Below are 24336 nucleotides of genomic sequence, written 5' to 3'. Positions count from 1 at the left end.
GGGAGGAGGGCGGCCAATGCACACAAAGACACTCCCACAGAGCTCTACAATACAAAGTGCATTGTCATTGTGTGACAATGTAGCTTGAGAAGCATGAGAAATATTGGCCAATCAGAGAGAAACAGAGGTGTGGGAGGGGAAAACAGGAGGGAAAGAGGCTTCAGCCAATCAGGCTGCATTGGTTAAGTCTGGGGGATACTAAATAAGCAAAAAAAAGAAAACCCAGCATGCCCTGCCAGCGAAACTGGGGAAAGATGTTTCATGGAGAAGAAAAAAATAAGAGTAATTTTTAACTTTTGGGTGCCCAGTTAGCATCCTTATTACTTGTTTACCAGATAATAAAAATAGTAGCAGTAGGGTATTGTACCATGTTAGCCATCAGTAAAAGCAAGAAGTTTTAAATGGTATCATCCTGATTTTAAAGAGGCACTTAAAGGAGAACTGTAGTGAGAGGGATATGGAGGCTGCCATATTTATTTCCTTTTAAGCAATACCAGTTACCTGGCAGCCCTGATGGTCTATTTGCCTAAAGAAGTGTCTGAATCGCACCAGAAACAAGCATGCAGCTAATCTTGTCATATCTGTCTAAATTTGTCAGAAACACCTGATCTGCTGCATGCTTGTTCAGGGCCTATGGCTGAAAGTATTAGAGGCAGAGGATTAGCTGAATAGCCAGGCAACTGGTATTGCTTAAAAGGAAATAAATATGGCAGCCTCCATATACCTCTCACTACAGTTCTCCTTTAAGTGAAAAAAAAAAAAGAGGTCTACTCACCTGGGGCTTTCCTCAGCCCCCTGCAGCTGATCGGTGCCCTCGACGTGTCTCTCCGATCCTCCTGGTCCCGCCGGCGACCACTTCCGGTTTCGCCGTCAGGACCCGGCAGGCTGGGAACGCAAGTGATTCTTCGCATTCCCAGCAACAATAGCTCCCTCTATGTTGCTATAGCAGCATAGAGAGCTGCTATAGAAACATAGAGGGAGCTATTGTTGCTGGGAACGTGAAGAATCACTCGCGTTCCCAGCCTGTCGGGTCCTGACGGCGAAACCGGAAGTGGTCGCTGGCGGGACCAGGAGGATTGGAAAGACACGTCGCGGGCATCGATCAGCTGCAGGGGGCTGAGGAAAGCCCCAGGTAAGTAGACCTCGTTGTTTTTTTTTCACTTAAGGTTCACTTTTTAAACTTTTAGATAAAAATAAATAATTGATTTTTGATGTTATGCCCGACCATTACGCTTCAAAAGGACCTATGAAAGCTGCCATATGTATTTCCTTTTATACAATAGCAGTTGCCTGGCAATGCTGCTGATCTTTCTGGTCAGTGTGGTCTAAACCACACACCAGAAAAAAGCATGCAGCTAATCTTGCCAGACCTGACAATGTCAGAAACACCTGATCTGCTGCATACTTGTTCAGGGTCTATGGCTAAAAGTATAAGAGGATCAGCAGGACAGCCAGGCAATGAGCATTATTTAAAAGGAAACAAACATGTCAGCCTCACCTCGGATTCCCTTTAAAACCATTGTCACTGTTTTTATGCTTAGCACTGTGAGGTCCGATAATAGACAGAAATGACATGCTTATTTTATTATCTACTATGATTTGTATGTGCCCATATTTAGCTATGTTGTGTTACACTCATTTTAATTACCGGTACTTTATTCACTGTTGTTCAATGTATCCTTTGCAGGGAGGCAAGTTCAACTGGTTTGAGCTGGTGATGTTCATTGGTTCCTACCTCTCTTACTTTGGACTGGTAAGGTTCTATTTGCAGATTTCCTTCGGTAACCCTAATAATGTAAAAAACTAAATACATGATCAAATGCTCTTGAGGTCAGTAGACCTTTGATGAACACTGTAGTCTTAGCAAAAAAGGGGATGATACAGTATAAGAGCAGGGTGGTGACTGCATATGAAGTCACAAGCAGCCATAGCAGCAGCATCGCCATAATACAAATAAAATTGTCTAATTTTTGCAAAAGTCCCATGACATCATTGAGGTAAGCCAACTTTTACTTTTTTTTTTAATTTTATTACATCCATTTAAAGCAGGGGTCTCAAACTCGCGGCCCTCGATACAATATTTTGTGGCCCCGCTAGCAAAAGAGACACGGAAGCGAACTATTTTTGCCCATTTTACCTTATAGTTCGCTTCAGTGCTCCCAAGTAATCCGCTGCATCCCTGCCGCTAAACGAGGGCAGGGAGCCCCCAAATCCCCCGGGCAAACATCCATGACTGCGCTGAGGGGCAGAGCTTCCAGCTGTAGCTCAGCCCCTCCTGACGTCAATCGCCACACGGATCGCCGCCTCTCCTCGCCCCTCTCTGTGAAGGAAGAGTGAGAGGGGCGGGCGGAGGCGGCGATCCGCCGCGATTGACGTCAGGAGGGGCAGAGCTGAAGCTGAAAGCTCTACCCCTTCCAGGAAATGCCGGCGGATTGCCCCCTGGGCGATTTGGGGGCTCTGCAGCCCTCATTTTGCGGCGGGGACACGTGAAATCTCTTATGCGGCCCAGCCTCGTCCTGACTTTGCCTCCTGCGGCCCCCAGGTAAATTGAGTTTGAGACCCCTGATTTAAAGTCACACTTGCACATCATGCACTCAAATGTTCCATACATGTATTTCCATTCACGTAGTAGGACTGATAACTATGCATTTCTCAACATTGCACAGTCAGCACAATAGGAATTTATAACACAAAAAAAGGACGCTTCTAAACACTGTCTGTTTTCATGTAACATCACCTTATACAGTAATCAATTATCAAGGGGTGAGCAGCACAAACCAACTTTTAATGCAATTTTTTTGCAAAGTATGCACGCAGCAGTGGAGACCCTAATCCCCACAAGAAATATATATAACATACAGAGGGGCTGCAGTACACAACAGGAAAAACAGTGACGGGGCTCTTGGTTACGCTTTAACGCGCTTAAGCTCACCAACTGCGCCAAAGTGTCCCCGATCTGGTGAGTCCTACTCTAACCATACAATGCTAGTTTTTATCAGCAGTCTAGTGGGAACTAATCCAAAAACCCAAGAGTCAACTAAATGGGAGAAAAGGAAATTAAAAACACCTCACCTTCCACTAGCTACCGAACGAACTCTCTGGACATGTGCAATGCACTCATTTATATGCTTATACAGTAATCCTCACAATTGATACATTACATCACATTACCACTATAAGCATACCCAGCGTACCAGTGACACAGACAGCAATAAAAACAACTGAAAGTTGTTAATTAAATTTACTGCTTGCCATCCTTCATCCACGGTGTCTCTAGTGCCCTTATTTGTATCCATCATACCAGTGGATATTTACAGTGCTGCCCATAGCCTTTACACTGCATTCCTTTCCCATACACAGTACAACCGCTGCTCCCATTGTAAAATATCTGCCCCTATCATACTTATATGCAGCCCATCAGGTTTATAACCCCCCAGTGCTGCAGCACACCATTACTGAAAAGATTAAGCAATAAATTGTGAACAGCGTCAACACTACACTTACTATTGATGCTGCATATTGAAGATGTACAGTAAATAGGGAAGAAAGTCCAGCATAAAGAATTTTTTTTAAGTTTAATTTGTCATGCAGAGTTATTAATGCTATACATAATAACTAGTTAGTTAAAGGTAGTGTTTCTTAGATACAGTCCTCGATCATGGCATAGCCGTGATTCACAAGCATTTTTTCACTATCTGACATCGTGATCCGAATCCCAGATCAGGAATCGATCACGGCAGTCAATCTCAAATTCAGCCGTTATTATTATTATTATTATTTTTATTTTATTTTATTTATATAGCGCCAACAAATTCCATACATACATAGTTGATATGTAGTTGGTACATGTACATATGTTAAAATAACAGCAGTATGAGAAACACTAGGAGGAGGTCCCTGCCCTTGCGGGCTTACAATCTAGAGGGTAGTGGGGAGGAAACAAAAGGGAAGGAAACACAAGGATTAGTGGGTGAGCCAGTGTGCCTTCAGTGCTGCCTATAGCAAATTATAGGCTTGTCTGAACAGGTGTGTTTTCAGAGTATATTTGAAGGTTTCCAGACTCGTGGCGTGACGAACCGGCTGAGGGAGAGAGTTCCAAAGGAGAGGGACAGCCCGTGAGAAGTCTTGGATGCGAGAGTGAGAGGAGGTGACTAGGCTGGAGGACAAAAGGGTCTCCTGTGAGGAACGGAGGGTCCGGGCGGGGAGGTATCTGGAGATTAAAGAGGAAATGTATGGAGGCGATAGCTTGTGTAGGGCTTTGTATGCAAGTGTGAGAAGTTTAAACTGGATCCTTTGGGCAACTGGTAGCCAATGGAGAGATTGGCAGAGAGGGGCTGCCTCAGAGGATCTAGAAGAGAGGTGGATGAGACGGGCCGCAGAGTTTAGTAGGGATTGGAGAGGTGCCAGTCTACTTTTTGGTAGACCACAGAGTAGTGTGTTGCAGTAGTCAAGACGGGAGATGATTAGGGCATGCACAAGCATTTTAGTTGCTTCTTGTGAAAGGAAGGGACGGATTCTGGAAATGTTTTTGAGATGGAAGTAGCAGGAGGCAGTTAAAGTGTTAATATGTGGTTTAAAGGAGAGCTCAGAGTTCAGAGTTACCCCTAGGCAACGAGCTTTGGGGGTTGATGCTATTGGGGTGTTATCTACATTGATTGTGACAATGGGAGGTGGAACAGAGAGCGAAGGTGGAAATATCACAATCTCCGTTTAGCTCATATTAAGTTTAAGGAAGCGGGATGACATAAATGTAGATACAGCGGATAGACATTCGGGGACTTTTGATAGTACTGTGGAGAGGTCTGGGGCAGAACAATAAATTTGGGTGTCATCAGCATAGAGGTGATATTGAAACCCAAAAGAGCTTATTCTCTGTCCCAGGCCATGGGTGTAAATGGGTGTAAATGGAAAAGAGGAGGGGTCCATGGACGGACCCTTGTGGTACTCCCACAGACAGTGGGCGCAGAGAGGAGTTGGTACTGGCATAGGAGACTATGAAAGAACGTCCAGACAGGTAAGAGTTGAGCCAGGAGTGCTAGGCCCTTGATTCCCAGTGTTGAGAGTGTCTGGAGAAGTAGGGTATGATCAAAAGTGTCGAAGGCAGAGGACAGATCTAGGAGTATTAGTACCGAAAATCTGCCTTTGGCTTTGGCAGCTAGGAGGTCATTGGCAACCTTAGTGAGAACGATTTCCGTAGAGTGTTGAGGGCGGAAGCCAGACTGGAAGGGGTCCAACAGGGAATTAGCAGAGAGAAAGTTAGACAACTCTAAGTAAATGTGACGTTCCAGCAGTTTGGAGGCAAAGGGAAGGAGAGAGACTGGGCGGTAATTAGAAAGGGCAGTAGAGTCTAAAGAGGGTTTTTTGATTAGTGGTGTTATGATAGCTTGTTTAAATGAAGAAGGGAAAGTGCCAGTTGAGCAAAGTCTTCTGCAGACAAGCTTGTGGTTGTAGGGGGAGGCGGGGAGTGGAGAAGAGAGCTGAAGGTGTTGAAAAGTTGTTTAGGGTTATGGGATTGTGAAGAAATAAGTGTAGAAAAGTATGACTGCTTTGCAAGTGAGAGAAAGTCCCTGAGCTGGAGCAGCGTGTTTTTATAGTGGGCGAAGTCATCTGCATTGGAGCTTTACCTCCACTGCCACTGTGGTGGAGTAGTAGATGGATGCAGACTCGGGGTCAGTGTAGGATGACAGGGAGCCCAGGGGTTTTAGAGATTCAGCTAGGGAACAGAGGTCGAGGTTGCGATAATTCCTGCATAAGCGTGATGGCTGCACTACAGTAGTTGGAGGAGGCAGGGAGGGGCTGATTGTTAAAGTTATGAGATTGTGATCTGAAAGGCGGAATAAAGAGTTATTAAATGTGGAAACTGGGCAGAGCCGGGTAAAAACTAGGTCCAAAGTGTGGCCATCTTTGTGGGTGGAGGTTGAGGACCACTGGGAGAGGTCATAGGATGAGGTGAGTGAGAGGAATTTTGTGGTAGTGGAACAGTTAGTGTCTATGGGGATGTTAAAGTCCCCAATGATGATGGAAGGAATGTCAGTGGATAGAAAGTGGAGAAGCCATGTTGAAAAGTGGTCAATGAAGGTGGAGGCTGGTCCAGGAGGCCGGTAGATGACAGCAACCTGGAAGTGGTGAGGGGAGTAGATGCGGACAGCATGAGCCTCAAAAGAAGAGAAAGCCAAGAGAAGGTGCAGGTGCAAGCTGAGTAAAGGAGCAGTGTTCGGAAAGAAGAATTCCCATCCCACCCCCATGTTTGTCACCCGATCTAGGTGTGTGGCTAAACTTGAGGCCACCGTATGAAATGGCAGCTGGGGACACAGTATCAGATGGGGTTAGCCATGTCTCAGTGAGCCCCAGGAAGGTGTAAGCATTAGTGATGAACAGATCATGGACGTGGGCTAGTTTATTGACTACAGAGCGTGCATTCCAGAGGGCCCCAAATATGGGAGGGGGAGAGCTGGGAAGGCAAGGAATGGTGATCAGGTTACATCGGTTAATGTGTGTGGAGGAGTGAGGACGGTCAGTGTGGGTTGTGGTATTTACCAGAGTGCAATGTGGTCTGGTAGAGGGTCCTGGATTGGGTGATATGTCCCCAGCAGCAAGTAGAAGTAGTAGGCAGAGATGAGAGTGGCCAGGATGTGATTTGTATGTGACAGAGGGCTGTTTAAGAGATGTGGAGGAAGGTATGTGTGATTTGAGAAATAAGAATAGTTCATGAGTAGAGAGAAGAGAGGATGGTAGGAGAGAGGCAGCAATGTAGATGTTATTGCTGGCAGCAGAAGGGGTGAGTGATGTAGGTATTTTAAGTAGTGGGGCTGACAGGATAATGGCTGTAAAAAGGATGTTAAACATTTTGCAAGTTGGTGTGTGTATAATTAGGGAAAATAAGTGTCAGAGTTAGAGTGCAGGGTAGTTTGTGTGATTTTTTTTTTTTTTTATCAGGTGTATGTGGATAGTTGAAATGAGGGTAGTGCAGGGATTGATAAACATGCGCTGATGGTGGAAGTCAGGGAAACCAAAGAGAAAAGATCATACCAGTGTTAGATCAGCAGATGAGCAGCCATGGAGAGTGTTGTATTTGTTCTCATCTGTTCTCTTCTGGTTCAAGTCTGGGCTAATTCTAGGTGTCTTATACACCATTAAAGATATGCCCTTTAAGTATATGCCCTGCTGACCAAAAGGTCTTGCTGACCTTTTGGGTTCTACTAATATAGGCTCTAACTGAGTTTGTAGTTAATAGGCAGACTGCTATCAGGTGAGAATTGGCTGGCCAATTTGTCTCACAGGGGCAGGGTTTATGCAAAGGCTCTATTGAATAGCTAAGAAGAAGCAGGAAGTGGCCTAAGTTAATTATGCATACCATTTGAGAAAAAGAAATTCCAAGTATTTGCCGAAAAATATCTGTGATTATCACCTGAAAGCCTGCCATCTTTAGCGGTTAATAGCAAAGTCCTCTTACATGGTAGAAACACTAAATATGCTAGATATGTTAAGAAGAATAGTGGGAACAAGAGTCTTTCTTTCAAAAAAGACCTTATAGTTTTTGAGAAAATCGATTTTTAACGTTTTAAAGGAAAAAGTATACATTTTAAATGCGGTAAATGACAGTTAATGTATTTACCGCATTTAAATGTATACTTTTTTCCTTTAAAATTTTAAAATCGATTTTCTCAAAAACTATAAGGTCTTTTTGAGAAAATGTTTTTCCTCTTGTTCCCACTATTCTTAACAAATCTGGCAAATTTGTTGTTTCTACACTGTAACGGGACTTTGGTATTAACCGCTAAAATCGTCGGGTTTTGGCCAGGGGCGTCACTAGAAATCACTGGGCCCCCCTGCAAATATTTGGATGCCCCCCCCCCCCTCCATAGGTGCCAAACAATCGTAATGCGGCAGCGTTTTACTGTAAATTAATTGTAAAGTGGGCAGCATTTCACCAGACAATCGTAATGTCGGCCAGAAAATCGTAATGTGGGCAGCAGTCACCAGAAAATCGCAATGTGGACAGAGTTCACCAGAAAATCCTAATGTGGGCAGCAGTCACCAGAAAAGCCTAATGTGGCCAGCAGGCACCAGAAAATCCTAATGTGGTCAACAATCACCCAAAAAATCGTAATGTGTGCAGTAGTCACCAGAAAAAAAAAATGCCCCTGTAAAAAAAAAAAATATTCACTTACCTGTCAGGAGTCTCTCCCGACCTCTGGTGCGCAGCTCCTCCAGCGACGATCCTCCTGTGCACTGCAGCACATCTCCCATGCTGACAGGCAGAGTGCAGGGCTACGGCAAGATGGCGCCCGAAGCCCTGCACAGGAGACACGAATAGTCTCTCCAGTGCAGGGCTTCGGCAGCCATCTTGCCGTAGCCCTGCTCTGCCTGCCGGAGGAATATGCAGGCTTCTGGAGCGGGGCTGCGGGGAATGAACTGTCGCAGCGTCTATCAGACACTGCGGCCAGTTGAGCACCTTGCTGGGGGGTCCAGAATCGGGCGGGCGGCAGCGCTCCCCCCCCCCCCTCGCACACAGTGAGCGGGCCCCAGAGCGGCCCCGGGCCCCACTGCGGCTGATGGGGTCGCATCCCTGGTAGGTACGCTGGTGGTTTTGGCGGTTTTTAATCACAAACACTTTTTTCCATTTGAAACTTTAAATTCTATTTTCTCAAAAACTATAAGGTATTTAAAAAAATATTTTTTTTTGTTTTAGACACTGATCACCTTTATAATCCATGCAACTTTGGGGATTGTAGCATGTATTGGAGCTTTGCTATTAACGTTAAAGGTAAATCTGGATCACAACCCGTGATCACAGATTCTAATGGTAATCACGGCAAAATTCTGAGTCAAAGTTGTAAGTCAGTTTCAAATCCGGGTCACAATCACGGCTTATCCAGATTTTGGGTCTGCAGTAGGCGTATTTATTCGAATACGTGATCGAGGGTATCTGAGCAACACTAGTTAAAGGCTGTTTCTGTCTGGCTGCATCTCCCCCGTTAGGATTGGTCAATGAACAGGTGCTATCTAAATTATTGATGGCTGATTTATTATAATTCAAAGAATGTTATCCAACACCACCATACTTTTTAGATTTTTTTTTCATCATTTTCATTTAACATAAACATATTTTAGAAGCGTTAGCTCCTTGTGGACAAAACCTATACAATCCTTTTTCCTCGGGGATGCAGGTTATTTCCTTCTAAGAATAATCATTTTACGAGCGTATGAAACTAAAGTACGGAAGGCCAACATTTGGTGCATAGAAAGGACATTTTCCGCTATCAATCCCAGCAACAAGGTTTCAGGTGTAGATTCTAGTGAGATTTTAAAGATTATTCTGCAATTCAGCATATACGGTACCTGAGTCCAATAATGCTGTATATACAGAATGAAGACATTTAGCTCACAGCTCTCTTTCAACCACAACTTACCAATGTTCATGCATAATGGTCAAATAAATGTAGGAGCCAAAGCCTGACTTGGAATGGTGCCACAGGCAGAGAAAATGCTGAAAAGGCCAAATCAATAGGTAAAAGTCAGTGCTCTTAGTCACACTAATGTGGCTGTACTCACCTTTTCATTGTGGCAATATGGCAAGGATCATCGGAGCATATTCATGAAAAGGTGGTAAAATTACATACGCACATAGTGCACAGCAATTTTGCCGGTATTTACACCACTGACATAACATGTGACATAAATACTGTTGAAATTGCTTTGTGCGCACTGTAATTTTTATCTTGTATGTGTCCCATACTATTTTCAACAGACATCGGATTGCATAGAAAACACAATGTTGCCACATATAGCATTGTACTGCTTGATTGTTACAAGAACATTACATACCATAGGTACTGTACAATTACATACTGTAGCTCGGCTACTGACGAAAGCAGGAAATTTGGGCCCCAGCAGCTAGTGGACAATTTGGGCGCCCCATAGGCGCTAATGAAAATATTGTTAATACAATGCCCAAAGAAGAAATTTGGGCACCCGATAAGTATCGTTTTCAACATTAGATTATTAAAGAACTTAAGTCTTAGAGTTAGGCACCACCAGGGAGGTTTAGGGTTAGGCACCATTTGAGGGGGTCTTAGGGTTAGACTCCACCAGGGGAGGGTTCTGTGTGAGAGTAGGGTTAGGTTAAGCTGTATTTTTGAACTATGAAATGGTTTGTGAAGTAAATATCTTTTCGTTTTCATTTTGCTCTGAATGCTTTTCCTGCCATCTTTGTTCTACTACTTGCACTACAAGCTTATGCAAACATCAGGCATGCAACAATACCCCGGAGTTCTGCCACGCTCCTGTCATGCTTGATTTACATGAGAACGCCCTCAATGCATTAATGTTCCATCAGTTTAACATTAATACATTGACCAAGAGGAACTCACTTTTTCATACTTTTAAGCTACTGCTGATCTTTTTCTCAAACTAAACCTAACATATTACAAGAAAAAAAAAACCTTGTTAATGGTCAGTTTTAACCACCAACATTTTATACCTCCTACCCTGCTCTACAAACTAAACCATACAGCCCTCTCTCCAACCGTCACCACCAACCCATCTTCCAGTTGCCGCTGTCCTGCCCTTTCTTTTCAAACCCTCCAACCTGCACTGTCTGATGTCTCTTTGCATTGCACACTGACACATGGTGCTCAAATCATTATAAAGCCTCTTGCACACTACATGCGATTCAATTTTTTTTTTGTGTCTGTTTTTTAACCACTTCAGCCTTTAGTGTCGTTTCAACTTATGCATCCAAGCAACTTTCACCACCCATTCATTCGCCAATAACTTTATCACTAATCACTACTTATCACAATTAATTGATCTATATCTTGTTTTTCCCGCCACCAATTAGGCTTTCTTTGGGTGGTACATTTTGGTAAGAATTATTTTTTTTTCTAAATGCATTTTAACGGGAATATTAAGAAAAAAATTGAAAAAATGTATTATTTCTCAGTTTTCAGCCATTATAGCTTTAAAATAATACATGTTACCATAATTAACCACTTCAGCCTACAGTGTTGTTCACCTCATGCATCCGAGCAACTTTCACCTCCCATTCATTCGCCAATAACTTTATCACTACTTATCACAATTAATTGATCTATATCTTTTTTTTTCCGACACTAATTAGGCTTTCTTTGGGTGGTACATTTTGCTAAGAATTATTTTTTTCTAAATCCGTTTTAACAGGAAGATTAAGAAAGAAATGAAAAAATTCATTAGTTCTCAGTTTTTGGCCATTATAGTTCGAAATTAATACATACTACTGTAATTAAAACTCATGTATTTTATTTGCCCATTTGTCCTGGTTATTTCACCATTTAAATGATGTCCCTATCGCAATTTATGGCGTCGTTATTTTATTTAGAAATAAAGGTGCTTTTTTTTCAATTTGCATCCATCACTATTTACAAGCTTATCATTTAAAAAAATATATAATATACTCTTGGCATGCATATTTAAAACGTTCAGACCCTTAGGTAACTATTTATGGGGGGGGGGGGGTTGTAATTTTTTTATTTTTAATTAAAAAAATATTTGGGCAATTTTTAGTGTGGGAGGTAAACGGCTAATTTTAAATGTAATATAATGTAAGTATTTAATAAAAAATGTAAGTCAAAGCCCTGGAAGCATACGATCACGATTCCAGGAACTAGAAAGAAGACAGGAAACTTTTGGGGGTTTTTTGGCAGAAAGAGACCGTCAGTTTTTCTGCAGGGGACTTAGATCGGTGAATGGGAACTATATACCCATTCACTGATCGGGGGGCTAACGGCAGGTGGCGGGAGTGCGCTCCTCAGGCAGCAGGAGCTGCACAGTCTATCTGGACGGATATATCCGTCCAGATAGACTTAAGTGGTTAAAACCCACATATTTCATTTCCCCCGGTTATTACACCATTTTAAATCATGTCCCTATAACAATGTATGGCGTCAATATTTTATTTGAAAATAAAGGTGCATTTTTTTATACTCTCTTGACATGCATATTAAAAAAAAGTTCAGACCCTTAGGTAACTTTTTTTTTTTTAATTTATTTTTTTATTTTTTTATTAAAAAAACGTATTTGGGTTTTTTTTTGGGAGTGGGGAGGTAAACAAGTAATTTTAAATGTAATTGTGTATATTTTTTTTTTAAAAAGTATGTATATGTAGTTTTACTATTTGGCCACAAGATGGCCACAGTCATTTTTGGGTTTTTCATTCTGTAAGCGAGAGCTCTCGCTTGCTGGAACTGAAGGGATAAAAAATCATCAGTTTTTCGTAGGGAGACATAGATCAATGAATGGGAACTGTGTTCCCATTCATTGATCTCCGGGGCAGCGGAAGGCGGTGGGAGCGCGCTTGTGAGCACGCACGGCTCAGCTGCAGCAGGGCAGGCTATCTGGACAGATCTATCCGTCCAGATAGACCTAAGTGGTTAATACGTCCGATTTTGGATTCCAATTAAAAATCTTAGCAGCATGCAGTACGTTTTTTTTTTAATCGGAATCAAAAATCTGATCCGATAAAAAATCAGAATCGCATGTAGTGTGCAAGAGGCCTAACACTGTGTGCCATGTGAAGTCTAAAAACTATTGTGAATATACTGCATGGATACTTATGTAACTCTATATTGAGCTCCTGAAAATATTTTATGTTGATTGACTGACTGATATACCTTTTTATAGGACTATAATTTGACTGTATGATGCTGAGGGATATGATAAATTATATGAATATGCAACAATAGCAACAGTGTTACCATAGCAATGTGTTGTGCATTTGTTTAGGCTACAGTGGTGATTGATTTCATCATCAGCCAGTACTACCAAGGCTGTTGTAAGCCCACATCAGGAATCAGATACTACGATGAGCACAAGTATGAAGAGATTCAAGGACCCTCTATTCTAACGGTAACATTCTTTTCATGCATTGTATTTTCTCAAACTATATCCAAATTGTTCTCCATCTATTCTCTATCCATATAGTTTAAACCTCAATGCCAAGAAGGTTTTGGCAAAAATAATGCAAGAATGGTTGCACCAAAGCATACAGTGACTTGGCTGCTAACTTTTACTGAAAACAATTGTTCAGATAGTTTTATTTCCATTTTTGAAACCAATAGACATATGATTTATAACCGGGCTGTCCAACTGGTGGCCTTCAGGCCACATTCACTTGCCCACACGATTTTTTTTTTGTGCTAGGCCACCTCCTCTAGCAGGCTCATGTCTTGTTTGCACTTGACTCCGTCCCCGAAGCCAGGACATTGATGCTCTGCCTCCTCTAGCCAAAAAATGTTGTTACTAGTTACACACCCTTCCCAAGTAGTTTGACAACACTGATTTATAAGATAGCTGAAGTAGTAACTTCTAGTTAAGTTATTTATTTGTAATTCAAGTTAGTGGCAGCCCCTGCCTCAGAGTTTCTGCAGTCTCAGTTGACCATAGCCTGTCTCTCGTCCTCGGACCCTGGCTTTACTAGTCCCTAAAAGTATTGGTGGTTGCTGCTGATGCTGATTCTATATCAGGAACTTCAGGTGCCCGAATGACCTGGTGCCAAAGTAAATGCTTGATTGCCACTCCACCAGTGCAGAGTCTGCAGGGACATGAGTTAGCTTGCATAATGAGTTATGGGAAATATCTCAAGGCCTGTCTCCATTCATAGGCCAATATTTGTAATGTTAGGTATGGAGGTTTTTATCCCTTTGTAAAAGTTGTAGTGGAAGAAGGGCATGCTGTATTCATGTGGGGAAAGAAGGGATTCCCAAATACTTTTCTGCAAAAAAAATTAATAATAATAATAATTTGAAAAAGATAACTGAGCCATAGGTTATAAGTTTCGTTTCCTTTACGAAGGTAAGTCCGTCAAATAATTGCATGGTATTTATATACAGAATATACCTGTACACAAAATACAAGCATTAACAAAAGTATTCTCTCCTTTTTTCTAAGCACTGATTTTTGCACTTGCACATTGAGCAAAACGTATTGGGTACTCCTAGTTCCATGTCACAGATGTTATACTCAGGCAAAGCTCACTGATGACACCTCACTAGAGAAGAAGCATCTGAATGTAGCAATATAATATTTAAACAGGCACCGAAGCAAAACATTTTTTTATGATTTTGTATGTGTGGCCCACCTGTACTTCCCTCTAGATATCGCATGGTGGTTTGGGGGTCCCGGCCAGTGCGAGAGTCTGGGGGTCCCAGCTGTTGTGTGAACCAGTGTTTGTATGTGTAGTACAGCTAAGAAATAAAACATTAGGAGCAGAGACACAAGTCTAATATTGTTTCCAGTACAGGAAGAGTTAACTACTTTAGGACCTTAATAATTGAAATCTATGCCCTGGTTTGAATGGCTACCTGGCTGCCAGGCGTAGATTTAAATACACCGACGCAGCGTGTTCTCGCTGCTTTCGTCGCTCCCGACGATCCTGCTGCTGTCTCCCTGCCGCAGCTCACTTGCTCTGCCGTCTCTATAACGGAAGAGCTTTGCCGATTTCATTGGCTCCTGACCCTGTCTATCAACTTAAGCGGCTCCCATTGGCTTACATTGATTGGCAGGGTCAGAAGCCAAAGAAAGCGGCTCCTGACTGGCCCACATGAACTCTGCCGTGGGTGGCCCAGGTTCCCGAATGTGCAGCGGTGACGGCGATTGCAGTGGGTATGTGCGGCTATTCGTCAGTGTTCCACCGTTTTTTGGTACCAACGGTCTCTGGCCCTTAAGGGGGCAGAGACTGCTGGTACTTAAGTGGTTAAGAAACTCCAGTTGTTACCTATGCAAAAGAGCTTATCTGCGCTTCATGACTTTCAAAGTCGCAGAGTGCTCTGTCTTCTGAAGCTTATTATCTCAAGTGTCTGGCACTGTATTTTGTTTTTTTCTGTAGAGGAAAGTTCAAAAGTTCACTAGCCTGCTCTGTGAAATCATTTAGTATGCTTAGTGTAATGTTTAAATTACAAATTTTAGAGAATGATGCAATGTTATAAAAACAAACAAACCTATATAACTGAAAATAAAAATGAGAATATTTTCTTCGCTACTAATGTTCTAGTAATTATCCGTACTACACATACAATTCATAATATCATAATTTTTGTTTCCCTTCAGTGTCTCTTTAAACATGTGGCTCTATTGCTGGTAATGACAGCATTTTGCCATGTTGTCACTAGTAACTGTTGTAGTCAGCAGGAAATAAGTTTGTAAAAAAGAAAGGTTGCTCTTATCAGCAAGGCCATATTTTTACTTGTTGTGCCCCTCATCCAAATATGTTTTGACTCTCCTTTCTTGTGCAGCAGCAACCCTCCAATTCCATGTGCAGCCCCCTCTTCCATGTATATCATCCAGAAAAGAATTAAAAAAAATGGGGCCTTAGGCAAGATGGCCGTTTTTGCCCACTGCTAATGATCACCTGGGTTTTTTGTAAGATTTGATGGGGGCTAGCAGGGGCGTTGCTAGGATCCTAAGTGATCCGGGGCACTTTTGGGCACACCAGCCAAAAAACAGGTGTTGTCATGCACCCGAATGTGGTGTGGTAAAGGGTGGAGCCAAATTTACATGAACTTAACAGTGGTCTAAGTAGGACTGCCCAGCAAAATGTTGGAAGAAGCCCCCTCTCCATTATAAAAAATGCATGCTGGGTGCTATGTGGTGCCATGCTGGGTGCTGTGGTGCCTCTATGGGGCATGCTGGGTACTGTGCTGCCTCTATGAGGCATGCTGGGTGTTATGGTGACATGCTGGAAGCTGAGTAGCCTCCATAGGGTGCATCCATCGTTGTGTGTGTCCTCCCTGATCCGCCTCATGACCTCCCCTTTCCAGTACACAGGTCCTTCTCAAAAAATTAGCATATTGTAATAAAGTTCATTATTTTCTGTAATGTACTGATAAACATTAAACTTTCATATATTTTAGATTCATTACACACAACTGAAGTAGTTCAAGCCTTTTATTGTTTTAATATTGATGATTTTGGCATAGAGCTCATAAAAACACAAATTTCCTATCTCAAAAAATTAGCATATTTCATCCGACCAATAAAAGAAAAGTGTTTTTAAAACAAAAAAAAGTCAACCTTCAAATAATTTTGTTCAGTTATGCACTCAATACTTGGTTGGGAATCCTTTTGCAGAAATGACTGCTTCAATGCGGTGTGGCATGGAGGCAATCAGCCTGTGGCACTGCTCAGGTGTTATGGAGGCCCAGGATGCTTCGATAGTGGCTTTAAGCTCATCCAGAGTGTTGGGTCTTGCATCTCTCAACTTTCTCTTCACAATATCCCACAGATTTTCTATGGGGTTCAGGTCAGGAGAGTTGGCAGGCCAATTGAGCACAGTAATACCATGGTCAGTAAACCATTTACCAGTGGTTTTGGCACTGTGAGCAGGTGCTAGGTCGTGCTGAAAAATGAAATCTTCATCTCCATAAAGCTTTTCAGCAGATGGAAGCATGAAGTGCTCCAAAAGCTCCTGATAGCTAGCTGCATTGACCCTGCACAGTAACACAGTAGACCAACACCACCAGCAGATCATCACTGACTGTGGGTACTTGACACTGGACTTCAGGCATTTTGGCATTTCCCTCTCCCCAGTCTTTCTCCAGACTCTGGCACCTTGATTTCCGAATGACATGCAAAAGTTGCTATCATCCGAAAAAAAGTACTTTGGACCAATGAGCAACAGTCTAGTGCTGCTTCTCTGTAGCCCAGGTCAGGCGCTTCTGCCGCTGTTTCTGGTTCAAAAGTGTCTTGACTTGGGGAATGCGGCACCTGTAGCCCATTTCCTGCACACGCCTGTACACGGTGGCTCTGGATGTTTCTACTCCAGACTCAGTCCATTACTTCCACAGGTCCCCCAAGGTCTGGAATCAGTCCTTCTCCACAATCTTCCTCAGGGTCCGGTCACCTCTTCTCGTTGTGCAGCGCTTTTTGCCACACTTTTTCCTTCCCACAGACTTCCCACTGAGGTGCCTTGATACAGCACTCTGGGAACAGCCTATTCGTTCAGAAATTTCTTTCTGTGTCTTACCCTCTTGCTTGAGGGTGTCACTGATGGCCTTCTGGACAGCAGTCAGGTCGGCAGTCTTACCCATGATTGCGGTTTTGAGTAATGAACCAGGCTGGGAGTTTTTGAAAGCCTCAGGAATCTTTTGCAGGTGTTTAGAGTTAATTAGTTGATTCAGATGATTAGGTTAATAGCACGTTTAGAGAACCTTTTCATGATATGCTAATTTTTTGAGATAGGAATTTGGGGTTTTCATGAGCTGTATGCCAAAATCATCAATATTAAAACAATAAAAGGCTTGAACTACTTCAGTTGTGTGTGTAATGAATCTAAAATATGAGTGTAATGAATCTAAAATATATGAAAGTCTAATGTTTATCAGTATATTACAGAAAATAATGAACTTTATCACAATATGCTAATTTTTTGAGAAGGACCTGTAGTAGCACAGCGGGAGGAACTACTCATCTCCTCTATCTACTCTCCCAGTCTGGAGACATCCTCTGCAGGTGGCGATTCTTCCCCTTGCATCCGAGAATCAGACGCTAGGAGCTCTAGCTTCGGTTTCCTTCGCAGACACTAGGGGGAGAAGCCCAGAAGAGTCTGCAGAATCTTGAGACCAAGCGGCCGGAGGGGAGTACTGCCACCCGGTGCCTGACTCTGCCTGGGGGACATCCGGGGCACCACAGATTAGGTCTGGGGCACATGCCACTGATCTTTGGGGCTAGCATCCACCAGGCCCCTAGACTCTCTCTCCGTTCTCCAGGCACAATGTTTGCCTTGTGGATGGTCCGGCTCTGGTTTCATCCATGTACAGAAGCCCCTTTCTTTCTTGAACAGCTCTCTTGAGCATGTGTTGCTCCCCATTTTCTCCCTCCTCTTTCATATGTAAGCAACCCCTCTGTTATGTCCAGGTGCCCCTTTTAGCTGCAGCCGCCCAAGGCCCGAGCCTTCCTGGCCTTTCCAAAAATCCATCCCTGCTTATCAAATAATAATAAAACCCTTTTCAATGATTAATATTCCTGCTTCTCTCCATAAAGGAATAACATGCTCTCAAATGCCCACAATCTCCCTCATACTGGCCTGTCAATTTCTAAATGTTTGGGGTCCCATGGCACCCCTATAAGTGGTTCATTCACATCTTTCCTGCTGCCCCTGTCCCAAGGCCACACCTCTCTATAGACACTCACTGGAGTGAGGCAAAGTAACCCATCTGCTCCTGCAATTCCCACATTGCACCTCAGGATAATCTTTGAGAGGGCACATGAGGCATATTCTATTCCATAAGGAACAGGCACTGCCGTAGAGCTAATGCAAATTAGCAAAACCACAGACTAAAGGACAATTTGAATTTAGAAAGATCATAGTACTGCATAGGTAAGCAAAATTATACCAATATTCTAACTATTGACAGTACTCAATAGTGCCCAAATTAAACAAAAACATAGTTATACATACTTATAGCCCCTTATTGTAACTGATTATAAATCTAATTGATATATCAGCCATAAGAAGACAATATTTGATTTCTACCAGTTAAAAAGAGGTAAAGTTTAGTCAGGTAACATTTGTAATAATCTCCTGTGTCGTTATGGTTTGGGTCATAATGCTGTACTGCCCATAAGTTTTTATATGCCACTGTACCTTATTCCAATCGATCAGTCAAAAGAGGGATCCGCCCACAGTCTACAAGGAACAATGTGCTTTTATTGTTTCCATGCACACATATAATACACACCAAATCGTCTCAGCCGACGATCGTTTCGGGGCCAATCAGGTCCCCTTTATAAAGCGATCGTCAGCTGAGACGATTTGGTGTGTATTATATGTGTGCATTGCAACAATAAAAGCACATTGTTCCTTGTAGACTGTGTGCGGATCCCTCTTTTGACTGATAGATTATCGCTGCTACGGGTTCCAGCACTGCTCTACCATAGGTGTGTTATTCTATCGATTGGAATAATTCCAATCTGTCTCCTGTATGAGTCTATGCTGATTCACACTACAAAAGCTTTATAAATGCTAGAGTTTTTAAAAGCGCTTGCTAATGCAATGCTATTGGGGGATTTTTACTAAATCACATCGCTCAGGTGTGCACACACACACACATAGGATAACATTAGCAGGAGGTTTTAAAATCACAAAGCGCTGAGATAAGCTCTTGTAGTGTGAACAAGTCCTTATTGTGTGCATTTACACCTCAGGATTGTATAATGCTTTTTATGATCGTTAGCTTGTTTTTCAATAAAATATAATGTTAAAAAAGGCAATATTAGTGTGCCTGTCATGTTAATAATCATGTCAAGGTAATTCAGCATTTAATTCCCAATCCCTGGGATTTTGCTGCCTTGCAGCTTTAATATAAAAATGGGCAGTTCTACAGTCAGGAAATGAAGGGGAACAATGAAAAATAGTTGGGGATTCTAACACCATCTAAATAAAGTTCTATTTGTTGATGAGACATCCTGTCTGGTGAGGACATGAGCATTCTCACCAATGAAGACGCGGCAATAAAACACTTAGAATGGTTTTAGCTTTGAATGGTTTTAGTGCCCTTTGTTTTTAACAATTTTAATTGCAACATTTAACACTTTTCAAGCCATATTTAAAGAACAGTGTAAATTTACAATATCCCCTTGGAAATCACTGGTATAAGTGCCTCTCTCATGGACCACGGTATTATTTCTTGTTCAAAACAAATTGAAATGTTAGTACTTGCTCTGGGGCATACATTTCAGGGAATTTCTTGTATGCGTTCGCTGGAATGCTGACCAGTCCAGGTAACGTTTTTGCTAAGGCTATCTCCTCTAGGGTGATTGGCTTGTCAAGCTGCCTCTGCTCAGGCGACCATCTGGGAGTGTCATTCTGGAGAGGAATATCTCTGAATTTGTGCAGATAGCAGCTATAGAGGAAGAATATAGTGCACTATCGTATTGTGCAAATACGGGATTAACTGTTAACAACCTTTATTGGTTCAAATCTTCTGAACCTGACTTGCAGTTGGAAATGCAGTCCTAGAATTGAATGAACACTTTGACTGCAATTGGTCTTTTTTGTGTCCTCATTATTCTATCACTTTACAATGTTTGTTTTCTCTCTTATTTCAAGTCCTGTCAGAAGCTCATGTTTCTGTCATTTGTGGATCAAGATGACATAGTAATGGTGGATACAAAGTTAAGGAGAAGCTTACAAATGACTGTGGGTGAAAGAATCAAGGTTGGTATAAATATGAAATGGGCCTTACTTATAGCATGCAACTACCTGTGTTTCAAGGCTTTGTTGCCCTTGCAATATATGCAAGAGACTTCATGGGCCCCAGTCCAAGTTTTGCGTTGCACCCCCTGAAGCACTTGGTAGATACCAAATGATAGCGTACCAACACCTGCCAATGATGGCTACAATGTCAAAGAGGTAAAAGCAGCAAAGAGGAACAGATGGTTAATTATCACCATTATTCGCCATAGCACCAATGAAGAACTACTTCAGTAATTGACTGTGGGCCCCTGGTGGCGCTGCAGCATGTTAGCCGTATTGTACAGACACTGTGCCTCAGTTCTGATTCAAACCCATTTGCCTATAGTGCTGGTACTTTGCTATAAATCTATAATCCTTCTATGTAGAAACTGTGCTTAATTCAGCAATGTGCATTCACTGTCTAAATATGGTTATGAAATGTAAAGCCCATTGGGAAAAGTTCACTCTTAGCCATAGTAGCACACAAGTTGAAACTGTTGCTCCTCTTTTTGCTGTTTGCCAAGCAGAAAATACCCAGTCTCATCCCTTTCATTACATCAAGACAAATGGCAAAGGTCCCAGATACGCTATGTACTTTTTTGGATGCAGGTTCATTCGCATGCTTTTTTTTTCTTTTATTAATAAAACTTGCCTAATAATAATAATGTGACCGTCTCCTTTGTTAACCTATGCTTCTCATTTTTTTCAGAGAGGAAAATTTGCAGACAATTTCTTTCGTTCTCAGCATGCTATTTCAGCAGGAGGTGTACTAGAACCACTCCCCGAATACTCAGGCAGTGCTAAAAAGTCCTCTGCAATCCCTTCCTGGTGCCAGTGTTTAAAGTGTGTCCCAAAGAATAAGTTTGAGGAGCAGCTCTGCTGCCGACGTGGAAATGGAGAATGCATTACAAACTTGGAAATGTTCAAGAAGCTTGTCCTGCACAGACCCACACTAGTGTACCTCCTGCAATACAATAATCCTTTATTAAACATGGGCTCCATAGCCAAACAACAACTAGTAGAGTGTGCTCAAAATCAATATGTACTCTGGCGTTTTGGGTCCAATAAGGACACAATAGACTTTGCCAGGATACCAAACTGCTGTAAAAGTGAAATTGAAAAAATATTTAATAATGATATTTCTGAAACGTCCTTCCATGATGTGGATCCCCAAGAAAAGAAACCACTTCCAAGTTCCTCCAGCAAACCACTGCTGAAAGGACATCACTGATGAACAGTCTCACACCAAAAATTAACTTTGTGATCTACCTGTATCTTATCCTACTGGTCCAACCAAAAATAATTTTTGAATTCTGGTAAATGCTGAAGGTTTAAATTGCTGGCTTTTTGTGTCTCAGAGCCATGAATAGGCCTGCTGCCTGCTTGGGTTCCTGCCTCTGCTCCATATGCAGATAGAGACTTTAAAGAGGAACTGCATTGAAAATAACATAATGGAAAAAAAGTGCTTAATTTTTACAATAATTATTTATAAATGATTCGGTCAATGTTTGCCCATTGTAAAATCTTTCCTCTCCCTGATTACATTCTGACATTTATCACACTTTTACTGCTGGCAGGTGATGTCTGTGGAAAGAGATGATGCATTTTTGGCAGTTGGAAACTGTGGGAGGGGTTTCACCGCAGTATCAGCTATACCGAGCCCCCTGACGATCCGATTGTGAAAAGGAAAAGATTTATCAAGGGAAATAGTGTATCAGCTACTGGGATGGAGTTCAATCCTTGGTTATGGTTTCTCTTTGAAGGAGTACTGTAGGTGGGTAGAGGGAAACAGAGTTGAACTTACCTGGGGCTTGTAATGGTCCCCAGCAGACGTCCTGTGCCTGTGCAGCCACTCACCGATGCTCCGGTCATCGCCTCTGGTTCACTTTTGGAATTTTCACCTTTAATGACGGAAAACCATTGCGCTTGTGCGGCCGCACCCTCACTGAGGTCACCAGGAGTGTATTGCGCAGGCCCAGTGCGGTCTGTGTAGTACGCTCCTGGTGACGTCAGCGGGAGTGAGTACACTGCCATGCAGGCGCAGTGGTTTTTCCAACTTATAAAGTCTGAAATTCCAGAAGTGAAATGGAGACGGACCGGAGCATCGGTGAGTGGCTGCACAGGCACAGGATGTCTGCGGGGGACCATTTAGAAGCCCCGGGTAAGTTCAAGTTTTTTTTTCCCCTACCCCCCCCTACAGTAGTAATTCTTTTAAGTCCATGTGTTTGAGTATGAGCCGCCCATTATATAATGGAAGTAAAGTGGCAAGTTCATTAGAGAGACGGACACTGCTTGGCAGAGACTGTAGTAGGTAAGCAGACTTCAAGAAGAAGAGTGGTCACTTTACATATCAGCCTACCAGAATTAGTTTTGGGAAGTGAGCAATTGGCCAAATCAATTACCACTTGGCTATAACTTTGGTCAGATGTGCCTTTCTCAGATGGCTTTAAATAGAATCTGAAGTGATTTAAAAAACAAACAGATACTTACCTAAGGAAAGCAAAGTTTCTTAGCCCTAATGAGCCTTCCTGTTGCTCTCGCGCTCCCCGTGTTCCAACGCTGGACCCCAGTTCAAATTTCCCGCTGCAGGAGGCTTTGGAAATCTTTGGGAGCCCAAGTGCTTCCAAAGACTGGCTGATCCGTACTGCCCATGCACGTGAGACAGAGTGCTCGAGCATGCGTAGTACGGAGAGCTCCTGAAAACTTCCAAAGCCTCCTGTAGCGGCAGAGGGCAGTCTCTGACCCATCGGCCGAAGACTGCTAACAGAGGAGCCAGCGATGGAAGGTGGGGAGCGTGAGAGGAACGGGAACGCTCATTAGAACCGAGAGCCTTCCCTTTCCTTAGGTAAGTATCATTTCTTTCTTTATTTTTTTTTGTATGACTTCAGGTTCACTTTAAAGAACATCAGTACAATGTCCACAGTGAGGCCTGGCTCACACTACAAAACGCAGTTGCCAAGCACTTAGCAATTGTGATTTTGCAAAGGGATTTTCAGAGCGGTTTTTAGAAAAGAAGAAAAATTGCTATAAGAAAATTGCTCTAAAAATTGTATATGCAGCATTGCAGCATGTTTTCAATTAAACATGCTGCATGAGGCACAGAATGGGTCAATTTTGATAATGCGTACATTTGCACTGAAATACTGCATCAAGTCTTAATTTACATTTAACTGACTATCCCTATTCAATTCCTGAACATGCAAATTTCTTTCATGGTTTTTGATGATTCACCACTTCTGCTCAGTGAGTAAATGGGCATCATAAAGGAATGATTTTCATATTCACTTACTAAACAGATGTGAAGTAACATAGAGGTTCCTTCTTCCTCAGATAAAGTTGCAGAATCTAAACTACCTTCTGCTTTCAAGGAGAGGAAGTTAGGTTCATCATAGCTTTTTTTTGGGGGGGGGAGGGGGGGGGGGCTTTTAGATATCTTTCTAGTCCCTTTCATAATTCTAGTGTTTATGGTTCACTTTTTTAAATAACTGTGCTCTTTGTAATTTACAGAAAATAAGGTTGTACAATGATAGCAACAGTGCCATGCACTGACAGTTTTTAATCATCCAGTACTCTTATTCATTTTTCTCACTGCTGATGTGTAGAAAAGGGGCTTATGACTGGGAAAAATTGGATGACATTTTTACACCTGATCCAGCTGTTTTAAACTATTTATGTAGAACATACAATACACGTCAAAATCTGGTCCTTGGGCCATATCTGGCCCACAGAGCCATCAATTTTGGCCCACTGGTTTTCCCAGTTTGCATTATGTTTTGCCTACGCTAGACCATCAGGGAAGCTATATTGGAGGTGAAACCCTAGATCACCAGGGAAGCCATATAAGGAAGGGAGGCACTAGGCACCAGGGAACTATATAGGGGAGGGAGGTCACTAGACAACCGGGTCTATTAAGGGGTGTGAGTGGGGGCCACTAGACAACGGGGAACTGGATTGAGGATGGAGGGAGGCCACTAGTCACCAGGGAACTGTATAGGGCAGGAGGACCATTAGTCACCAAGCAACTGTATCAGGGAATTGAGAGGATCACTATACCCCAAGAAATTGTATAGGGGAGGGACAGGGACTACTAGAAAACTGGGATTTGTGTAGGGGATGGAGAGGGGCCA

At 42.5% G+C, this 24336-nt stretch overlaps 1 protein-coding gene across 1 annotated transcript in view; it reads left to right on the top strand.

Moving 5' to 3' along the window:
• P2RX7 (purinergic receptor P2X 7) overlaps positions 1–23607 on the top strand; it is a 78388-nt gene extending 54781 nt beyond the window's left edge. Inside the window, exons 10-13 of the mRNA XM_068245225.1 lie at positions 1688–1753; positions 12763–12885; positions 20084–20191; positions 20919–23607. Coding sequence (XP_068101326.1) covers positions 1688–1753; positions 12763–12885; positions 20084–20191; positions 20919–21440 — 819 coding nt within the window. The 3' untranslated portion in view covers positions 21441–23607. The remainder of the gene's footprint in view (positions 1–1687; positions 1754–12762; positions 12886–20083; positions 20192–20918) is intronic.
• Positions 23608–24336: the final 729 nt, after the last annotated feature.

Source organism: Hyperolius riggenbachi, chromosome 1 (assembly GCF_040937935.1).
Source record: "Hyperolius riggenbachi isolate aHypRig1 chromosome 1, aHypRig1.pri, whole genome shotgun sequence".
Lineage (NCBI taxonomy): Eukaryota > Metazoa > Chordata > Amphibia > Anura > Hyperoliidae > Hyperolius > Hyperolius riggenbachi.
This window is presented reverse-complemented; position numbering and strand designations above follow the sequence as displayed.